At 49.4% G+C, this 20,670-nt stretch overlaps 1 protein-coding gene and 1 long non-coding RNA gene across 4 annotated transcripts in view; one reads left to right on the forward strand and one right to left on the reverse strand.

The window, feature by feature from the left end:
- Nucleotides 1–10,360, forward strand: part of LOC108281796 — a 64,970-nt gene extending 54,610 nt beyond the window's left edge. For all 3 annotated transcript variants that reach the window (XR_001816148.2, XR_005195301.1, XR_005195302.1), the window contains exons 2-5: nt 2,351–2,503; nt 7,451–7,550; nt 8,401–8,582; nt 9,390–10,360. This is a non-coding gene — a long non-coding RNA (uncharacterized LOC108281796). The remainder of the gene's footprint in view (nt 1–2,350; nt 2,504–7,450; nt 7,551–8,400; nt 8,583–9,389) is intronic.
- Nucleotides 10,361–16,161: 5,801 nt separating this feature from the next.
- Nucleotides 16,162–18,820, reverse strand: FOXQ1 (forkhead box Q1). Its single transcript, XM_017497505.2, has one exon. It carries the CDS (start codon nt 18,226–18,228, stop codon nt 17,014–17,016), a length of 1,215 nt encoding a protein of 404 aa, XP_017352994.1. The 5' UTR covers nt 18,229–18,820; the 3' UTR covers nt 16,162–17,013.
- Between the last annotated feature and the right edge of the window lie 1,850 nt (nt 18,821–20,670).

Genomic DNA, 20,670 nt, shown 5'->3' on the forward strand with positions numbered 1-20,670 from the left:
CCTATTTCCTCAAAACCTTACCAACTCCATGCACTATGAAACGCTTAAATCTTTGCCAATAGGCAATAAATGGCAAATAATTATTGCTGTGATTCATGTTTCAAGTATGGAACACTGAACACTTTTTCACCTGTTTATGGCCTATTTGCATTGTTTTGTGGAATCTGGCTTTGACTACTGTTTATTTGTATTTTTTTTTTGTCTTAAAAATTGACTTTAAAAGCTTTATCGTTACTTTTATTTGTCAGATAGGCTACAAATATGTTTCTCATTTGTCTGTTGTTTAAACAAATAGAAGTTTACTTTATTTAAGGACTCAAAGTTACCTGCTTTCCCTTAAAAAGCATTTGGGGTTTGTGCCGTGCACAGATGAGCCCTGCTTACACACAAAAAAGGCTTAGGACTCTTCTGTTCTTTCCCCCAGAGCTCTTGTGGGCTTGCTTTACACATGGGAATCTTTGCTGTTTTACAATGTGTTCTGGTGAATGGAGTGAGGTGGGGACTGGGTTTGAGAAGATTTTGTTGGCTCCATGTGGTTTTGCAAATCAACCTGCTGCTCCAGTGTTACGCTGCAGAGGGAAGGTTTGGTGGCTCCTTGGGAGTTAAAAGGATCTGTGCAGGCTTTTTGTAAGATCCGGCAGAAGCTTACTCTTCTTCTTGGTTAGAGTATTCTGCTCTTGGGCCAGGCGTGATGGCTCATGCCTGTAATCCCAGCACTTTGGGAGGCCAAGGCAGGTGGATCACGAAGTCAGGAGTTTGAAACCAGCCTGGCCAACGTGGTGAAACCCTGCCTCTACTAAAAATACAAAAAATTAGCCAGGCACAATGGCGCGTGCCTGTAATCCCAGCTACTCAGGAGGCTGAGGCAGGAGAAATGCTTGAACCTGGGAGGCGGAGGTTGCAGTGAGCTGAGCTTGCGCCACTACACTCCAGCCTGGGCAACAGAGTGAGACTCCGTCTTAAAAAAAAAAAAAGAATATTCTGCTCCTATTCTGGCTAACCTTTGAAGGAGGTCTCAAACAGTACAGGGAAAAATAGCAAGAAGACAGGGGGAGAAAAATGGAAAATTGAGGGCTTCTGGGGAAAGGGAGAAACACAAACTTAAAATGGGATTAATAGCTCATATGCACAAACCTTAGAGCTAATAGGACCTATTTCTATTTTGACAACATGAACATAGAAGACAGAATCACTGAGCTGAAAAAGCAATTGAGCAGATGAATTATCTTTATCTTTTTCCATCTAGTTATGCTTGAAAGAAAGTAAGGAAATTAAAAAATTTTTTGTTAGTTTCATTTCAATAATTTTGCAGTGTATTTTTTTTTGGTTTAACAGATGAAAAGTCTTATGGGAGAGTCAAGACATTTCATTCAGTATATAGCCCAGGTTTTTAGTGTTCCTCCTACAGTTTCTAAATGTGTGGGGTGTTTTCCCTTTAAAGACCAAACACGTTAATTGCAGTAATCAGAGGTTTATATTTCTTGGCATGAATGATATGATATGCATGTTGGCAAAGACCTACATGACTTTGATTTGCAGCATAAATAGTATAATCCTGTAGATCAAATTCCAGGTAATTTAGTTAAAAGTTACTGAAGCCATCTTTCCCCCAAGTGTCTACCTCACGGTAAACTGTGTAATTTGTATAATAATTATAGGTTGATTGATGAGGATTTGACTTCCTCATTAAAGGTTAAGGTACACTTGTACTATTATTAATACTGATTACCATTTGTTGCGTATTCACTCTGTATTATATACTATACATTTACCATACTCAATAAGTAGTTATGGGTGTGCATTGTGTGTGTGTGTGTGTATGTGTATGTGTGTGTGTAAAAGAAAATAAGGAAATTAAAAACATATATATATTAGAATTTCATCCTCATGTCTTACAAGGCCTGCAAGCCCAGGTCCATTGTATTTACTCTATAGATGAAGAAACAGAGGCTCAAGTAGACGAATTACCTGGTATAAGATTACACAACTATTGAGTGCACAGTTGGGAATCTAATTTAAGACCATTTGACTTCAAACTCTGTGTCCTTTCCATGATTTCATACTGTCTGTCCCTTGCCCCAAAGACAGACCCAGATGCAATGAGAAGCAGGACCATTTCCATTGGAAGTTTAATTTCACATCAGCTTAAGGAGTCCAAACCAACCACAGCTTCTCCTGCCACCCCCTTCATCAGTTCTGCAGTCTACTTGTTGCTATGGAAACCACCTGTCTGAGGGTCCCAGGAGCCTCCATCCCTGCCCCTCAGTAGTGTTCCAACTCATATTCCATTGTTTATTTCCAGGGCTGTAAAAACCATCTCTGTGCTGATGTTTTCTATCTACTTCTCCAGCCCAGATGGTTCCTGAACTCCAGACAAGTGTATGCACCTGATTCCCTGACAGCCCTCCTTAGATGTCCTGTCGGCGACTCAAACTCAGTGTGTCTAATGCCCAACTCTGCACTGTGGTCTGGGCCAGGAAGAGTGCCTATGGCATGCTTTTGGGTAAGTCAGAAAAATGCATGCTTTTTTCAAAATATCTTCTTTTCATTGGTGAAAAATTATTGTCACTGATATACAAAGTTTTTATGACTGTGACATGAATGGCATCCCGTTTATATGTGCATTGCATGAAGAGTCTGACTGCATGCATGCACACGCACGTGCACACACACACATACACACACACACACAATGCAAAGCCGGCCCACCTTGGTCCCCTGGATGCCCAGATGGCCTCACTGTCCGTCCAGTGTCTTCTTCCTGAGCTCTACCTCCAGCCATCTCCCAGCCTGCAGGGACCCTGCCCACTCTTCATCCCCACCATGGCATGCTGATTCAGTGCTCTTGCCTCACTTGGATGGTTGCAACAGCCTCTAGCGTTGCTGCTGGTTGTGTCCCCTCCATTCTGTTTTTCCTTGAGCAGCAAGAATCATCTTTGTAGAGGATGACATCAGTCTTTTGCTAAAAGCCTTTTGGCTATTCCCCACTATCTTCAGAATGCAGAGTGAGGTCCTCGTGGTCTGGTTCATGTCTACCTCACTCCCTGGCCTCCTTTCCTACACACCACAGGTTCTGCAGTTGCGTGTACGTGGACGATTTGCCCTTCCCTGAATGCGCTGTGCTTCTCCCGGCTCCATGCCAGTGCACATGCTGCTCCTTCCATCTGAAAAGCTTCCTTTCCACTCCTTAGCTCTTCAACTGCAGCTTAGTCATCATTCAGGTTTCAGTGTGAGACCACTGCTTCCAGGAAGCTTCTCCAATCCTGGCAGCCTGAGAGCAACACACCTCGTATGTGCCCACGTGGCATTTGGGACTCACCTCCATGTTTACAGGGAGAGCCAAAGGGCAGGGACTATATTGCACCTTGGCTTTTTCTCTAGTGCTTGGTGCCTGGCAGGTACTGAGGTGTCCACAAAACTTGGCAACTGCACTAAGGTCCATGGAAGAATTTCATCTTACCCTTGGATTGCCTACTCATATAATTCATCTAGAATCTCTTTATTGTATTGAAAGCATTTGAGAAGCCAAAAAGCCATAGATACAAAAGAAAAGTATGACAGCCATTATTGAAATACATAAGGAACTCCTCAATGACTCAATAACAAGAAATCAAATAATCCAATTTAAAAATGGGCAAAGGACGTGAATAGACATTTCTAAGGAGACTTACAAATGGCCAACAAGTATGTGAAAAAATGCTCAACATTACTAATCATCAGGGAAATGCAAATTAAAACTGTAATGAGATGTCATCTCACACCTGTTAGAATGGCTGTTATCAAAAACAGTTAAATGCTGATGAGGATATGGAGAAAAGGGAACCCTTGTACACTGTTGGTGGAAATGCAAATTAGTACAACCAGCATGGAGAACCGTATAGAAGTTCCCCAAAAAATTTGAAATAGAACTACCATAGGATCCAGTGCGTGTATATTCAAAGAAAATGAAATCAGTATGTTGAAGAGATCTCTGCACCCCCATGTTCACTGCAGCACCATTTACAACAGGCCAGATGTGGACTCAACCTAAGTGTCCATCAGTGGATGAATGGAGAAAGAAAAGTGTAATGGTATAAATATACAATGTAATACAATTCAGCCAGAAAGAGAAGGGAATCCTTTCATTTGCAACAATGTGGGTGAACTTGGAGAACATTTGGCTGAATGAAATAAGCCAGGCACAGAGAGACAAATACTGCCTGATTTCACTTATATGTGGCATCTAAAAAAGTTGAGCTCATAGAAACAGAGACTAGATGGTGGTTAACAAAGGCTGTGTGTGGGGGGTGTTGGAGAGATCTTGGTCAAAGGGTGCAAAGTTTCAGGAGAAATATGTACCGGAGATCTATTATAAAGCATGATGACAATAGTAAATGATAATTTATTGTGTGCTTGAACATTGCCAAGAGAGGAGATCTTAAATGTTCTCACCAATGTGGTGATAGGTATGCTAATTAGTTTGATTTAAACATTCCATAATGCATGCATATCAAATCATCACTTTGTATATAATCATATGTAAAATAACGAACAAATCACTCTTTAACCTGAGCCTGGTGCTGTACAAACCCTCAAATAGGGGAGACCTGCCCTTCCATGATTCCTGCTTCATTTATGATGGCATTAAAAAGTTCCTTTCATAAAGGAGACTATGAATCTCTCTCTCTCTCACTCTACCTTCCTCTCTCTCCCAGAATTAATTCTAGGTATAACTTTAGGTGATAGAAATGCAGAGCCTTCGGGATGAACCAGACAACTTTATCATGCTCTTAGAGTTCAGGCTTATCAACTGTTCATTTCCATCCCTAAATAATAACAGCTAAATTTAAGTAGTGCTTACTATGTGTCAGGCACCGCTCCAAGAACTTTGCATGTAATCACTCATTTAACCTTTACAAGAATGCTGTGAGGTGATTACTATTATTATCCCCATTTTATGGGAGAGGAAACTGAGGCACAGAGAGGTTACCTACTCAAGGTTACAACAGATGACACATGATAGGGCTGGGATTCAAATGTGGGCAGGCTGACTTCAGAGTCCATGCTCTTAATCACTGAACATCATAGTCTCTTAACTCTGGAGTCTTTAACTTTGGAAGTCAGCTCTAGACATAAGTGCTATTACTGGATTAAAGATCCCATGGTAGGCCCCCTGGGACCAAAGGCCCCTGTCACCAGGCAAAGGCCAGTGACTCAACAGCTGAGCCTCAAGGCATGGGGATCCCCATCTCAGCCTCTGTGGTGGGCTAGAACAGGCTCCCACTAGCTCACAGCACAGCAGCCAGGGATTGCATGTGCAGGAATGTCCCATCCAGTGTTTGGCTGCTGATGGTTTGAGATGGGCCATTGTGAGTACATTTTCACCATGGAATTTGGCAAATGCTACAAGCCAGAGACCATCTCCTAGATCAGTGTTCCTACTGCAGGATTCCAGTCTTGACTGAAAGGGCCTGGTGTGGGTGCAGAGAGCCTGCAGGGCTGAACTTCAGTGGGGTGGGTATTAAATGCTTTCAGCTGCCATATCTGCTGGAAGGTTCTCTCTAAAGGCATAGGAAGTCTTCAGCTCAATGCATGGCAGTGGAGACATGACCCCACCAACCCCAGGACCTCTCAGCCAATCACCCCCTTATCTATCTCTGGTGGGGTCATTCCCAGGCAGGTGTATCATACCATCCCCACAGTTTCTTCATGTCCTTCAGCACTAGCCACTCCCAGCAGTAGCTGGCTGGACACCTCATCCGTATCTGCTGTTTTCTGTTTACCAGCTCACTTCCCTCCTCCCCTACTGGTATTTCTGGCACTACCAAGTTAACTTGTGCTCCAACTCTTTTACTAAGACAGGGGTTGATAAGATAGGTCCCCCTGCATGCCATGGTAGGGAGTCCTTTGACAGCTGAGGGTGCAGTCCGGCTTGATCTCCGCTTCAGGGCCAGGAAGCTCGGCTGCCATAAAATAAGATTGGCTGTATGAATTTCATTTTTTTGTGGGGAGAACATTTCAGATCTCTTCTCTTAGCAATTTTGTTATGACACTGCTGGCTACCACAAGGATCATGGATTGTTTCGTTCATACCCGACACCTCTGCTAGTGAGATGGGAAGCTGAGGCAGGGGAACTGCTTGAACCATGGACGTGGAGATTGCAGTGAGCTGAGATCCTGCCACTGCACTCCAGCCTGGGTAACAGAGCGAAACTCTCCGTCTTAAGTATGTAAATAAAATGCTAAGAACAGCAGCAGGATTGGGTTTCTTTTTGCAGACTGCCATTTGTCTTTTCCCCGAGCCGGGGCTGCCCTTGCACCTCTTGCTCCTTACTTTGAAGACTTGATTCTGTGGCTTTGCTGCCCCGCTGCTGGGTTTCATGGTGCGTGACCCTGACTGCCCACCATGCCTTTCTTGCCTCGCTGTAGATAACTGCATGGCTGACTGCCCGCCAGCGAGCCAGGGGAGAACCCTTTTCTCCAGGGAAGATGTGGTAAAGTCTGATAGAGTTCCCCTTGAGGAAACGAGTGACATGTGCTCATTATTGCCATTCTGACAGAGCTGAGAGAGCTTGGGGCTCCTAAGTAGGCATTCCTGGAGCCTCCTTGAGGACGGCAGTGTGAACCGTTGCTGGAGGTGCAAGAGTCAAGGCTTTTCCAGCAGGACACATCAGGGAAGCTGCCTGTTTGAACCAGTCTGCTCCCTGGGTCTGGCAGGGAACAGAGAATGGAGCTGATATGTTTGAGGACATGGATCCTGTTTATCCTTTAGATTCCTTGTGACTTAGAGCTAAAGCCTGGCTTTGGCTACTGGGCATGCTTGACACTAACAATGTGTTTTCCTTCTCCAGAAGGGCAGAGAGAGGAAGTGAGGGGAGGGAGTAAGGATTCCGGACCTCAGCACACTGGCTGACCCAGGAGCCGACTAGAGGGGTGTGCATGGGGGTTGGGGGGGTTGGGGGGGCCTCTTCCCCGACTCACTGCAATCCTGTTTGCCTTGTATTACTCCTGTTCCCCTGGAGCCTGGGTTCTAAACATAGACTGTATGTTTTATTAAGCCTGGGTTTGCTTTATAACTTTAGGTAAAAAGCTGTAGGCAGCAGGAAAATGATCCGTGAAAGGAATTTAAAAGCACATTTATTTAAGTACAGATGGTCCCCGACTTATAATGATCCAACTTACAATTCTTCAACTTTGTGATGAGTTTATTGGGTTGTGACCACACTGTTAAGTCATGGAGTATCTGAACACACTGGCATTGATTCATGTCCTGGGACAAAGGAAGAGGGACCCCCAGAAGGGAAAACTGATTGTGACCTCTGGGTGGTATAGCGTCACATTTGCTATATTAATTGAATTTACTGCTGGTCACCACAAGGTTCATGGATTGTTTCACTCATGCCTAACACCTCTGCTAGTGAGGGGCAGAAAATCAAATGCTAAGATTGACAGCAGGGTTTTCCTTTTGCAGACTGCCATTTGTGTTTGTCTGTGGACAGGTGTGTTCAGTACACAGACTGAGTCCTCCAAGGCTTACAAGCTGGTCCACTTGGACCTTGCAATTAACAGAGGTGTGAGGAAGGGAACATTGTGTTTGTCCTGGATCAATAATTCCCGCTGTCTCCCTCCCTAGTCCCCCTTCCCCCAATTTTTCCCTTTTTGTAGAAATTATGCCCCATTTTTATTATGTAATTCAACAGAATGACTCAAAGGGTGATATTTCAGGCAGCAGAGTGAGCTAGGGTGGGGGTTTGGGATTGGTGAGGCAAACAGAAAAGTGTGTGAAGAGAGATCTTATCGGGCAGAGAATTTGGGCTTCCTTCTGAATCACTCTGTGCAAACAGCCAGCCATTGGGCCTGCTTGTGGGCTGGGTCTTGATTCTATTGAATCAACTGTGACTAAAAGATATGGTAGTTTTAATTTCCTGTGACTCACGAAAGAGCCTTATTGGGCAAGGTTTGTTCTAGGCCCCAATCTTTTGGCTGAAACACTTCAACTTTGCTCATGGACACAACTGGAAGAGGGGACTTGGGCCGCCAGACGTCTCTTTTCAGTCACACCTCATCGTGAGGTTGCATTTTAGAAAACATGGGCTCAGATTTATCTTTGCTGGATCCAGATTGGCTGACGTAGCCTACTGATTTCAGCCCCCTGAATGAGCTCAACAAATATGTCTAAAGTAGATGCTGGAGTCACACTGGCGTGGAAAGGGTGCTTGTTGAAGTCTTTGCCTTTCTCAACTCCAGGGAGAGGAACTACTTGGGCTTGAGGGTTTGTTTCAGCAAAAATCTAGAATAAGCCATATCATTTTGCACTTAACCATGATGAAGTCTTTTATTGCATTTGTAAAAGTCCCCAGAGGCTATTACTCAAAAGGGCTCGGCTAATAAATAGGAGAACTAATAATTATCTTATTTCAGATTGCTGACTGTGTGTAACTGCCGCAAGGGGTCAAAAGTGCCTGGTTTGCACAACATCTCCCTGGCATTCTTACATGTGTGGTTATGGAATTGGTGCAGTGAGGGGTCAGGGAGCAGAGGGGTTTGCATGCGCTTGATCTCTTTCATATCAGAGCTACTTTCTGAAACCCAGCACAGGGAAGGTGAGTGTGTTGGATGCTTTGGGTGGGGCCATGAAGTCCTGTGGGTGTTCAATCTCGGCCCCATCTGGGGAATTCCCCTGGCAGGGTTCTCATCCAGACCTTAAAAGTTGGCAGCGTCCCCCAGGAACTACCCTGTGAACAAATCCACGCTTCTGGAAGCATGTGAGTCTACAGAAATACCACATTCTCTTCCACATGGGCTTTTGGCTCTGAGTCCCCTGCGCTTCCTCAGCCTATGTACCCACTGAAGAAGACAGTTGTCTGAATGTGGGGAGGGTGGAGGCGGGCTTCATGCTGGCATGGTTTCACTTTTAGATGTTGGTGCTTTGCACGTGCCCATATTGAAGTGCAGCGGGCACCAGGGCTGTAGACACCTTTGCCCAGAGTGGAAAGGGGCTGCTAGGTACTGTGCATGGCTTAAGAGGTACTGAGATGTTTAGCTTTGCTCTGAAAACATGACCTGCTAGCTAGCTCCAGTTAGCTGAAATGCTGCAAATAGAGCTGTATCTCTTTACACTGTTATTGGGAAGGTGTCTTGGTTTTGGCAACTCAGCAAGTATTAGCCTTCACTCTCTATGAGAATAGGTTTGTGGGGTCAGGGCTCTCGAGGCATAATTCACATACAGCAAACACTTCCACTTTCTTGGTACACACAACACTGAGTTTGGCCAGTGTGTGCAGTCCTGAAGCCACGTCAGGATGTAGAGTGTTTCCTTCATGCCAGAGTCCCCTGTACCCTTTAGAGCTGTGCCCACCATAGCCCCCAGCAACCACAGATCTAATTTCTGTTCCTTCTGCCTTTTTCAGCATGTCATGTACATGGGACCTAAGGTGGTAACCTTCACCCAGCTGGAGACTTCAGAGAGTATTCGTACTGGGGACCAGCAGCCTGTGGTGTTGTCCCCCAGAGACGGGGAGAGAGCTGCTGCCTGCAGAGTGGCTGCTCCTGCTTCACATGCCCCCTGGCTTCTGAGTCCCTCCATCCCCTAGCTGGGCACGAGAGTACCAAGAGGCCCAGTAGGAGGAGAAGCCTTCATGGAAGACAGAGGGCAAGAGCAGGCCTACCATGCTGACTTCCTCGCCTTGTGTCTGGCTGACTGCACAGGCGTGAGGAGGTAACCAACAACAGAAACAGATCCGGATGAACGAGCAAAAAAGACTTGACTGAACAAGTTTCCCCAGAATGGAGAGGAACGGGGGCAGCTCTGGGGGTGCATGGCAGAAGCTGGTGGACCATTTCGCTGACACCCCAGGAGCAAATCAGTCCGACTTGTGTTTGGCCCTTGAGTCCTCCCTGCTCAAGGCTTGGAGCCCTGGAGAATTGAGGGCAATCACCATACTGCATGCCATGATGGTGGCTCCCCTGGAGGAAGTTGGGGTGCTGAGACTAGAGCATGCCTTCTCCAAATGTTGACTTCCCCAGGAAAATACCAGCTCCCCTAAATAAGAATGTGTCTATCTGCGAGGGTGATAGTGTCACCCTTGTTATTCATACATTCCGTGGGCCTGAGAACTTAGCTGGAATATACTGTGTTAAATAGTAATATTTATTCTTATTTGAGTTGTTTTCTTTTTAGGGGTTGTTTCTAGCTGCCACATTTATCTTCCTTCAGTGTTTCCACATTTAACATTAGTATTTTCATGTTATATTTGTAGGAACACATATACGCTTGTTCCCATGTCTTGAGCCCCTTGGTGCTAATTACATTGTCAGTTTTATGTTTTATCTATTAATTTTGTTAGAGATAAGATGTTTTTTCTCTGTCACTCAGGCTGGAGTGCAGTGGCACCACCATAGCTCACTGCACCGTGAACTCCTAGGCTCAAACGATCCTCCCACATCAGCCTCCCGAGTAGCTAGGACTACAGGCACAAGGTACCATGCCTGGCTAATTTTTGTTGTTCTTGTTATTTTTTTGTAGGGAAGACGTCTTACTATGTTGCCCAGGCTGGCGCCAAACTCCTGGTCTCAAATCATCTTCCTACCTTGGCCTCCCAAAGTGCTAGAAGCACGCAGTTGCATTTTTAGGTTATATCAACTCTGCTATGCTATCCTGAGAATTGCCTTTGGACTTTGTCCTTAAATAAACAAAGGACTGAGCTGATCCTATCAGCCCAGAGCAGCAGCCTGGGAGCCACCATGGGACCCAGGAAAGCAGCCCTAAATGCCTTGCTTATGATGAAATCTCTTGAAAATAGCCCAACTTCTGTCTCCTGCCTGTGAAATAAGCATGACTCTCTGATTCTCAGAGCTGAGATTTTGTGAGAAAGTTGTCAGGAGCACACTGGGGGAAGTGTAATTAGAAATACATGTTATGATCCATTAGAATGACAAGTTGTATATGTCCATTGTACTTTAAGGCATTCAGTATATTCTGCTGTGTTTGTGAGTACTTTAATCATGTTAAAGAATGCTATCCTGAAACTTGTCTGTCCCTGCGATTCACACTTGATCTCAAGTTGATTGTGTTTTGGGAAAAGGAAAAAAAACACATTAGCATGTTATTTTTTGACATTATATGACGGTTTTCATGGATGTACACTGTGAGGGAGGTGTGCGAGACATGTTCCAGCCCAACCCTTGTTCTTATGAGGCTTGGAGGGATGACTCGCTTCCTTAAGGTCACCCAGCTGTGTGAGTCACAGCTGGAATTTAGACTAGGGTCTCCTTAGCACCTTCGTTCTGAGTTCTTTCTTGAATGGGCAACTTCTGTGATTTGGAGCACGACCAGACGTTTAACTACAGTGGGTAGAGCCAGCCAAAGGTTGCAAAACTTTTCTACTTCTTCCTTAATGGCTAGGAATTGGTGATCAGAAATAACAAATACATGTCAAGGATGTTAAATTGTATAATATTTTGGGTTTGAAACAGACATGATAAAAAGGCTCAATTATGGCAAGCCTTCAAAGTTAAACTGTCCCTGAAAACAGTGACAAAGAGGGTCCAGGAACGGTAAGGGAAATGTGGTATTTTGTTCATGTTTATGTTTGGCTGCAGTTTACCAAAAATGAAGGTTGATACAATTCTCTCTTCCAGACTGTGTATAAGTTGGCAAATGACAGGAACAACATTTGCTTCTAATCACCCATCCATCTTAATAATGTCGAACAGATACAGTGCAGAAACTATTGCACAACCACCAGCATTTCATGACATCGGAATCCTTGCCAATTTGAAAGAGGTCCTTGAATCCGGGGAGAGTTACATCTTTATGTTTTTGATCATGATCCTCTTGGAAGATACTTATTAGGGACGTTTGTTGATGACAACATTAAGAATTAACAAATTATCTTCTTAAAGTATAACAAAAATTTAATGGTTTCATTAGAGAACTATAAAGTCTGTTATTTAAGAGGGAAATATTGTGCTGTTTAAAAGCAGGAAAGAATTACTGAAGGACTCTTCCTGGTCTCCTTTCTAGAACTGAGGCAAACTCAGCTATTGTAGTCAAAAGAATTTTTTAAAAAATTAGTAAAGAAAAGAACAGAATCTTTGTACATTGGATGCCAACCAAGTCTCCTAATACCTGGGAAGTTATCAGTCACATAAATGCCTCGAGTTTGCATTTTTTTAAGCTAAAAAAGGAAAGTGAATTATTCTAAGAAGTTCTACTTTCTCCTCTACATGGGAAAAAGGCCATTTCTGTTGTTTGGGGCCTGGTGTGGGAAAACAGGAAGGGTGTCTGATGAGGAGTGCCCACCTGTAAGTGTGTGTCACCAGAGAGTAGGAACTGCCGGTCATTCCCGGTTCCCTGCAGACCCCTCTTTCTAAGCAGGGTTCTGCTTGCAGCCCTTGCGTGGGTTTGTATCTGGCATGCCTCGGAAGTGAGAGCTAGCGGGGCCACCCTCCCTGCAGGGGGCTGCATTGTCTGGTGCACGGAAGCTCAAGGGTCTGGGTGCCTGCATGCCGTCTCCCAGATGGATATGGTCTCCTCTAGAAATAGCTAGTTCTGGGTGAAGTGGGAGGTACAAAAGGCAAGTTCTTCACGCGGCAGAAACCATTTACCGGCATGGGGAGTCTAGCGACCATTGTAATAACAGTGAATTGAGACGATGATTATCTGAATGGTTCAAAGAATTCTGAGCTTGGAGCTGCAACCTCTAGGTTCCGGACCCACATCTGCCACTAAGGAATATGTAAAGACATACGGTGGGACCCCACTTTCTCCAGTGCAAAATTAGGGTTTCTTACTGAGCCGGAAAGTATGTGGTTGATCCAAGAGAGTCGATGAGTTTAGCTTTGTATTTTGCATGTGAAAACACATCTTTTGAGGCAGAAAAAATACCAACTTTGTGAAACTGTGCAACAATCGGACCAGAGTGGGCACAGGTGCTTCTCCTTAGGGATGCTTCAAAATTCGTGGGCTACACTCTAGGGGTCCCCTAGGAGAACCCATCTTGGTCTGTTGGGGGTGGGACTTTCCGATTTTTTAAAATAGAATTTATGTGGGGTCAAGAATCTGAGGCACAATTCTAGAGGGGACCTAGTCAGGCTCTTTATCCTTAGCTAAAGGGCTTGGAGTTCACCCTGGGACGGCTGGAACTCTTGACCTCCCGGGCTCATTCGCAGACAGCGGAGGCGCAGGATGACCGTGGCCAGTTGGCCCCGCAGACTCCTGCTTCCCGCACTGATGGGAACCATGTCTAAACAGAAAGGAGACTTCAGGCTGAGGAGACTTATGGCAACGAGTGCGTCGTTTCCCAGAGATGTTTTCAGCCCCCAAAGGCAGCCGACGTGGTCCCTGTCTGCAGAGAGGGCCTGGCTGGGCGGACCGGAGAGGCCTCCGGAGCTCGAACAGCGGCCAGGCTGGGCGGGGACGGCGGCGCAGCGGTGCACTTCTCCCCACCCAACTGTCCACCGTGGCCCTGACGGGTTTTCGACGGGGTGGAAGGGAACCGTGGTCGTTTAAACGCGCGGACAGGGCGGGCTCGCGGCGGCTGTGGGGGGCCAACTTGGGTTGCTTTGAAAAGGGACCCATCCAGCTCTGGACCCACAGCTGCAGCTTCAGGAAGACTTGACAGGTGTCAAAGGGCGTTTCCCAAACCAAACAGACCCCTCGTCCCCCGTGTCGGCCGAGGGTCACTCGGCTGCCCCTCAGCCTGGTGTTTGCGCAGCTGGGCCCGGGTTCCTTTGGCCCGGGAGGGGCGCGCTGGGGCGGGGGTAGGTTGGAGGAGGAGGAGGGGGGAAGGGTTGGGCTGCGGCGGGGAGAAAAAGGCTGGAGGAGGGGGCGGGGGAGGGGTGCGTTGGAGCGGGGAGAGGCGGGAGGAGGGGGCGGGGGAGGGGTGCGTTGGAGCGGGGAGAGGCGGGAGGAGGGGGCGGGGGAGGGGTGCGTTGGAGCGGGGAGAGGCGGGAGGAGGGGGCGGGGGAGGGGTGGGTTGGAGGAGGGGGTAGGGAAGGGGCTTAGAGGGGAGGGTAGGCTGGAGGAGGGAGTTGGGGTAGGGGTGGGCTGGAGCAGGGAGGGGTGAGAGCCCTGCCCTTGGCAGAGGGGTGTCACTTGGGCGCTTCCAGGCCCCGGGGCCTGGACACTGTGAGCCCCGAGCTCTCCTCCCGCACCTGCGAGGAATGTAGTTTTCTGGGCATATGCTGGAAGGAGCTGTCGGGCTCGAGAGGTCCCACCGCCACTGTGAGGCTGCTGCCTGAGGCCGGGGTCCTGCAGCAGGACCCAGACGCCTTTCCCAGGGCCGGCGTGCCTGCGGCGACGAGCGGTTCCGCGGAATTCCAGCGTCACCTGAACTAAAAGCAGCTCTGCAGCTTTCAGCGTTCATTGAGAAAACGGGAGCTGGTGCTGTCGCCCTTCCTTCTGGGCTGCCTCCGGCCCAGCACCGAGAAACCGAAACTCCCAGGAGCTGGGGGTGTGTAGGAGGGACAGGGAGGGGGCCACAGCCCAGGACCCTCCCGCCCCGCCCACCCAGTGTGATTGTCCTTCTGGTCGTGGGATGCAGAGCTTGGAACTGGTAATGAAATAGGGGTGCAAAACTCATGCTACTCTTAGGAGTCTTTAGACTTTAGAAACACTTACAGTCCCTGGGGAAACAGAGAAGGGTCCCAGAAGCCAGGAGGGGACAGCAGTCTACCAGACTCCAGGGTGTTCATTAGCAAGGAAGGATTTATTTTTTCTTTTGAGGGGAGGGCCGAACAGCCGTGATTTTTGGAACACTACCTTTGTCTTTCACTTGGCTGTTTTCTGTGTTAACACGAATAAATCAGAAGCGACTTTAAATCTCCCTTTGCAGGACTGAAAACTGGCTTTACAAAAAATGTTAAAGTAGGCGGCACTTTGCCTCTGTGGGTGAGGCACGCAGCGAGAGAGACAGGGTCCCCTGAAACCAGAGGTGGAAAGGACTGAGCTGGCTGACTCCCCTCCTCTCCCTAATTCTCTCCATGTGTTTTCAAGAGGAAAGCAACATGAAAAGGTCTGATTATTTCTACCCAGGGAACTTTTTGTGCCCTGCCCCTAGTTGCTAGTCTGTTTCAGATTTATTTTTGGGTCGCATTATTGGCCCTGTGGGTGCAAATGCCTACTTCTTGCCATAATTCAACCCTATTATCACTCTTTATGACTATTACACAGATGTAATTCAAATCAGTCAAGACTCATCATCTGTTAACTGAACTTACGGAATATTTTTTTCTCTCACATTCCTGCCAGAAGACACCATCCTGAAATAAACGCCACTCTCTTTCCCCACCTCACTATATGTAGAGCTCAAATCATCCTCCTGTCGTGGGTAATATAAGATCTACCCAAGAATGGCAGCCATGGCAATAAGGCCCAAGTTTCCAGTCTCTGCATTTCCCACAGTTTGTATTACTCTCTGGAATTCTACAATCCATGCACTGTTAGAACCTGCCTAGGAACCTACTGAGGAACAGGTGTTCACCCTGATACTCCCACTGATGAAAACCCTCCCTTACATTTGTAATATGGGAAACTGTCTCTTCCCCTGCTCCAGGTGGCATTTTCTCTTTAGACTGCAATTGAAACAGGCAGGACACTGCCACCGTTTCCAGTGAAATCTTTACAGATGAGGGGAGAGTGAAAAAAATACCACCCATTGGTTCTCACCCAAATGAAAAAATGTGGATGGTTTTGTTTTGACAAAAACACTGTGACATTTAAATCACTCTTGAAATTGCCCCGAAGACATATTTGGTGTTTTAAGTTAGTCTTAAGACAAAATTTAAGTTTCCAACTTTTTGAACCCCAAATCAGAGCCTATTTACCTGAAAATATCTGCTTGACTCTAGGCTTGTTAAGAGCTCAATCTGCCTGCTAAAGAATTCTTGGGGGAGAGAGGGACACTTTCCTCTCATTTGTTCTGGTAGTGCTTAGGCTACTAATTAGAATTAAAGGAATAATTGCTTTTCAAGTTTTAAAAAGCCCATGAATGGAAGTCCTGTCTGGAAATTTGTGCAGCAGTATATCTCGTAAGGAAATCTGCAAGTCCATACTATAATACCTTTATCAAATTATTCAGGAAAATATTTTGATCTCCAAAGGAAGTTTCTTGAGACGCAAACCTGAGCCCATTTTTGAGGGGAGAGGGTGTAAAAATCTCTCCACTTCCAACCCATCACCACAATGTGTTAAGTCAGTTGTGAGTTTTATTAAAAAATAAGAACTATGCTTGGGTTTCATAACATTTATACATGAATATGTACACAGACACAAATAAAATAATATTAAAAATAAAAATCACACTTGCTTTCAAGTGGCAGTGGTCCTGGCACCCCACATACATAATCAACTTTCCCTCTAAAGAAATTGGTTGGCCCAAAGAGACCACAGTTAGAGAACCACTAATAAAGCTGTCGCCCGTTGCCTGCAACATTTTCAATTCAGGTTTCAAAAATATATAAATAATTTAATTACAAAAGCCAACATTTTTTTTTTTCTCTTTTGGCACAGTGAAGCATTGGTCAATAGCAAGAAATGACTGAAGAGTCTCTGACATCTCTCTTACACTCAGTCATACCTGTAAATGCCACATACGTACACGGATGGGGGCTCAGAAACCCCAAACAGTAGTCATATCCTTTATAGTGTGGAAAGGTTCCCTGATGTACTTAGCGGGGAGGGGAGGGACGTAAATCAGTGGAAGGTGCGACAAAAACAGTAGGAATAAGGGGAAGCCTGGGCGTTAAAGAAAGACAAAAAAAAAAAAAATTCTTATGAAGGGTGGGAGGGGCAGGCTTCGCCAAGAAACTAAAACAAGAATTGCTTTGGTCCTCCGTAAAGTTATAAAAGACAAAGGAAAATATCCTGGACTAAGTTAAAACACTCCTGTCAAAATGCTTTAGCTTTAAGGCACGTTTGATGGAGATTTTTAAAATTCATTTTCCTCTGAATTGAAAGTGCAAAGTCCGCTGGCCTGCGTTCCCGCCTCACCGACAGCGCAGACTCCGCTTTCCCCGGCCCAGCGGCGCGGCTCAGGCCAGGAGCGTCTCCACCGGGTACGGCAGGTGCGGGCCGGGGCGGCGGGCCGAAGCAGCCTGCAGGGCCGCGGGCAGCCGCAGGGGGCAGTACAGGTGCGCGCCGCCGGCTGCCGGGCCTCGGAGCGGCTTGGCTGGGCCCGCGGCGGCCGAGAGGGGTGCGAGCAGGAGGGGCGGCGCGGCCGGCGGCACCTCTGCCCCCCGCGTGCCGAGCAGCGCTGGCTCGCCTGCGCCGTACGCGCAGAGCGGCAGCAGGGCCCGGCCGGGCGCCGCAGGGAGGAGAGCGGGGAACGCGGGCAGCGGCGGGCAGGGCGCGACGCCCCACGGCAGCGGCGTCCCGGGGGCCGTGTCCCTGAGGCGGCGGCTGCGGAAGGGCTTGCTGAGGATGCTGTCGATGGCGAAGGAGCTGGAGAACTTGCCCGCGGCGCTGGCGCGCTCCTCCTGGCGGGCGGGCGAGCGCGTGGGGGGCGACGCCGGGGCGGCGGGCGCTGGCGGCGGGGCGGCTGGGCGGCCCGGGACCTCCTCTGGCTGCAGCCCGGGCGCGGGGGCGGGCGCGCGGTGGCTGAGGCGCTTGCGGCGGCGGCGGAAGACCCCGTCGGCGAAGGTGTACTCGCTGTTGGGGTTGAGCATCCAGTAGTTGTCCTTGCCCCAGGGCCGCGAGGGGTCGCGCAGCACCTTGACGAAGCAGTCGTTGAGCGAGAGGTTGTGGCGCACCGAGTTGCGCCAGCCCGTGTAGCTGCCGCGGAAAAAGGGGAACTTGCCCATGAGGTACTCGTTGATCTCCGCCAGCGTCAGGCGCCCGCCAGCCGAGTCGCGGATGGCCATGGCGATAAGCGCGATGTACGAGTACGGAGGCTTCGGTCGCCGCGTGTACGGCTTGTTGCGCGCGCCGTCGCCGCTCCCCGCGCCGCCCGCGCCAGGCCCCGGAGCCCCGGCCTCCGCGCCCCCCGCCGCCGCCGCCGCCGCCGCTGCTACCCGGCTCTCCTCCTCCGCGCCCGGCCCGCCGCCCGCGCTCTGTTCGCCGCCGCCCGGCGGATCCCTGGCGCCGCCGACCGCGGCCGGGCTGTTGGCCGCGCAGTCCCCATCGGAGCCCAGGGAGTCATCTCCTGCCGCCGACAGCGGGGACGGCGCGTCGCTGCCGCCCGCGCCCTCCAGGTCACTGGCCGGCTTGTCCCCGTGGGCCGTGCGGGGCGCGAACACTTCCAACTTCATGCCCGCGCACCCAGTCCCTGATCGGCGTCGTATCCTCTTCGTTCTCGCGTCCTAGTAGGGAAGCTGGTGCTGGGGAAGGGGATGGCAATCCTAGCCTGGGGGTCTTCGCCCTTCTCTCCCGCGAGCTCCTTCTTGTCTTGCGAGACACAGTCCTCTTTCGCTCGGCTTTTTCTTTGGAGGGGCTGTGAGTGTTGGGTGGACTAAGGGGCGGAGAGGGAGGAGTTGGATGGGTGTCGCCTACGGTTCGAGGTTGAGACTTTAGGGTGAGTGTGTGCAGGGGCCGCAGTTCCACCCTCGGGTGCCCAAGCGCGCCGGACTCAGAAGGCTTTCCTGCTGGAGGGAAGCAGCGTGCGCATCTGCTGCACCTTAAAGGAGCCTAGGAGGGATTCTTCACCAGCGATCTCGGGTCCCGTGCGGGCGTTCTCGGGGCACGGAAATGGTGCCAGATGATGTGTGTGCCACCGTGGGGGAGGGTCCGGCGCCTTCAGCCTTGAGCGCCTGCGGAGGCGAGTCCCTGAGGCCACTGCGCCCGCGGCCGCCTTCCTGCCCCGGACCTCAGGGGCAGCATCTCCGCGCTGGCCAGCCGCAGCTGCGTCTCTCCTCCACCTTCGGGCCGGCCCAATATAACCCTGCGCCAGCTCCGCGGGGGCGGGGCCTGGGCGCGGACGGCGAGGGGTGGGGGAACTAGGTGGCCGGGGTGGCGGCAGCTCCCTAGCTCTCCAGCGGCCGCGCACCAGGCGGAGGCCACGCTGCTGCGCGGCCGCAAACTCGCTGGACGCAGGTTGTTTGTTTTGGGTCTGTCGGCCCCGCCCTCCTCCTCCCGCCAATGGGGAGCGCGCGCGGCGCTGTGGGTGTGCGCGTGTCTGTGAAAGTGCGTGTGTGAGCGCGCGGGGCCGCCCCGCCCGTCGGCTCCTCCGCTCAGGTGTGGGCCCCAGCCCCTGGCAGGCCGCGAGGGCTCTCTGCGCCCTGGAGTTAGGGGAAGCGACTTGGGCGAGTGCGCCTGGCTGAGGGGACACGCCACGATTCCCCTAGGAGGGCACCTGAAGGGGCTGGGCCCAGGGGAGCAGGGACTTTGCTGGGGCCTAAGCTGCACGCGGCCTGTGTGCTTCTGTAGTAGTGAAAACGATGCTAATTAGGAAAGCAAACTCCTCTTGTCACTGCAGAGGTGCTGAACAGAAGGCGCACAGGACACTGCGGTGACCTCCTTCGCGAGCCTTGTGCCGTGCCCCTTCCTGTGAGCTCCTTTCAAGAACCATCTTGTCTCTTCCTGTTGTTTTAATGAATACACTCCTGGACTTGAAATTCTATTCTTGAATTCATCTTTTTGGATGACCTTGACTCTTGCTTACTAAATGGGCTCCGACTTTCACTTTTCTTTTGTCTTTATCTGGCTGGTGGCTTCTGGGGGAGGACAGCAGCATCCTTCTCTAACCCTGGGGCGGCTGTGTCTGGCGCGGGGTGACGGACTCTGCCTGCACTTGTGTCCCTGCGGAAGCCTCAGACGCCGAGCTCAGCCGCTCGGTTCCCGGGATCTCACAGTCAACAGGAACGACGGGGAGGGCGTGTTCCCGGGGGCGGTGGCAAGAACACAGCGGGTTCACGGCCACGTGTTTCCAATCTTCCTTTGGGACTTTTGCTGTGACCTCACTGGCACCCGTGTCGGGCCGTCTCGAAAAGGGGGACAGTTCCCCACCCCAGGGCGCCCGGGGCGTGATCTCCACGCGGCGTCATTAGTCCAGGGAGCGGGTGCCCCGGCCCCGGGAAGGTGCACTTCCAGCCCGCTGCCCTGCCACGCCGAGTTTCCTCCTTTTTCCTGCCTTTGTTGCACAAAGCGACGGAGCCTTGAGTAGGTGGGAGCTCACCTTTGATGTTTATTTTATTACTTTCCACCATTTGTGTAGAAAACGTACACAATCCTCTCTTATCTTTATTCAGGGAGTTTTGAAGGCATTCACAATGGGGCGGGCAACATGACAGCCCCATTCACAGCTCTGTTATTCTTGTATTTGGGGAAGCATCGCGTTCGGAGATTAGACTGACAGAAGTATGCGCCTTGGGAGCCAGGTGGGCAATGGCTTCTTTTTGGGAGGCGAGCTGTTCTGGAGGGGTTTGCTCAGCTCTAGCCTTAGAGTTGATGGTTCCCTGGGGATGGAAGTGGGATGGGACAATATATATCTATATCTAATATAGATATAGATTAGATATAGATATATATACACACTATATATATAGATGTATAAACTATATATATAGATGTATAAACTATATCTATCTATCTATCTATCTATATATAGAGAGAGAGGGCGAGAGAGAGCAACGTAAAGAGGTATGGATTTGGCCAGGGATAAAAGGCATTCGTAATTAATGTCATCCTCTCTTGAAGCTGGGGTTGGGCAGGGTAGGAGGGCACATGACTATTTGATGGGGAATGTAAACCCAAGG

The sequence above is a fragment of the Cebus imitator genome, unplaced genomic scaffold (assembly GCF_001604975.1).
Source record: "Cebus imitator isolate Cc_AM_T3 unplaced genomic scaffold, Cebus_imitator-1.0 Scaffold231, whole genome shotgun sequence".
Lineage (NCBI taxonomy): Eukaryota > Metazoa > Chordata > Mammalia > Primates > Cebidae > Cebus > Cebus imitator.

Coding starts and splice junctions, on each gene's coding strand:
- FOXQ1 (XM_017497505.2), bottom strand. CDS start 18,228: ATGAAGTTGGAAGTGTTCGCGCCCCGCACGGCCCACGGGGACAAGCCG.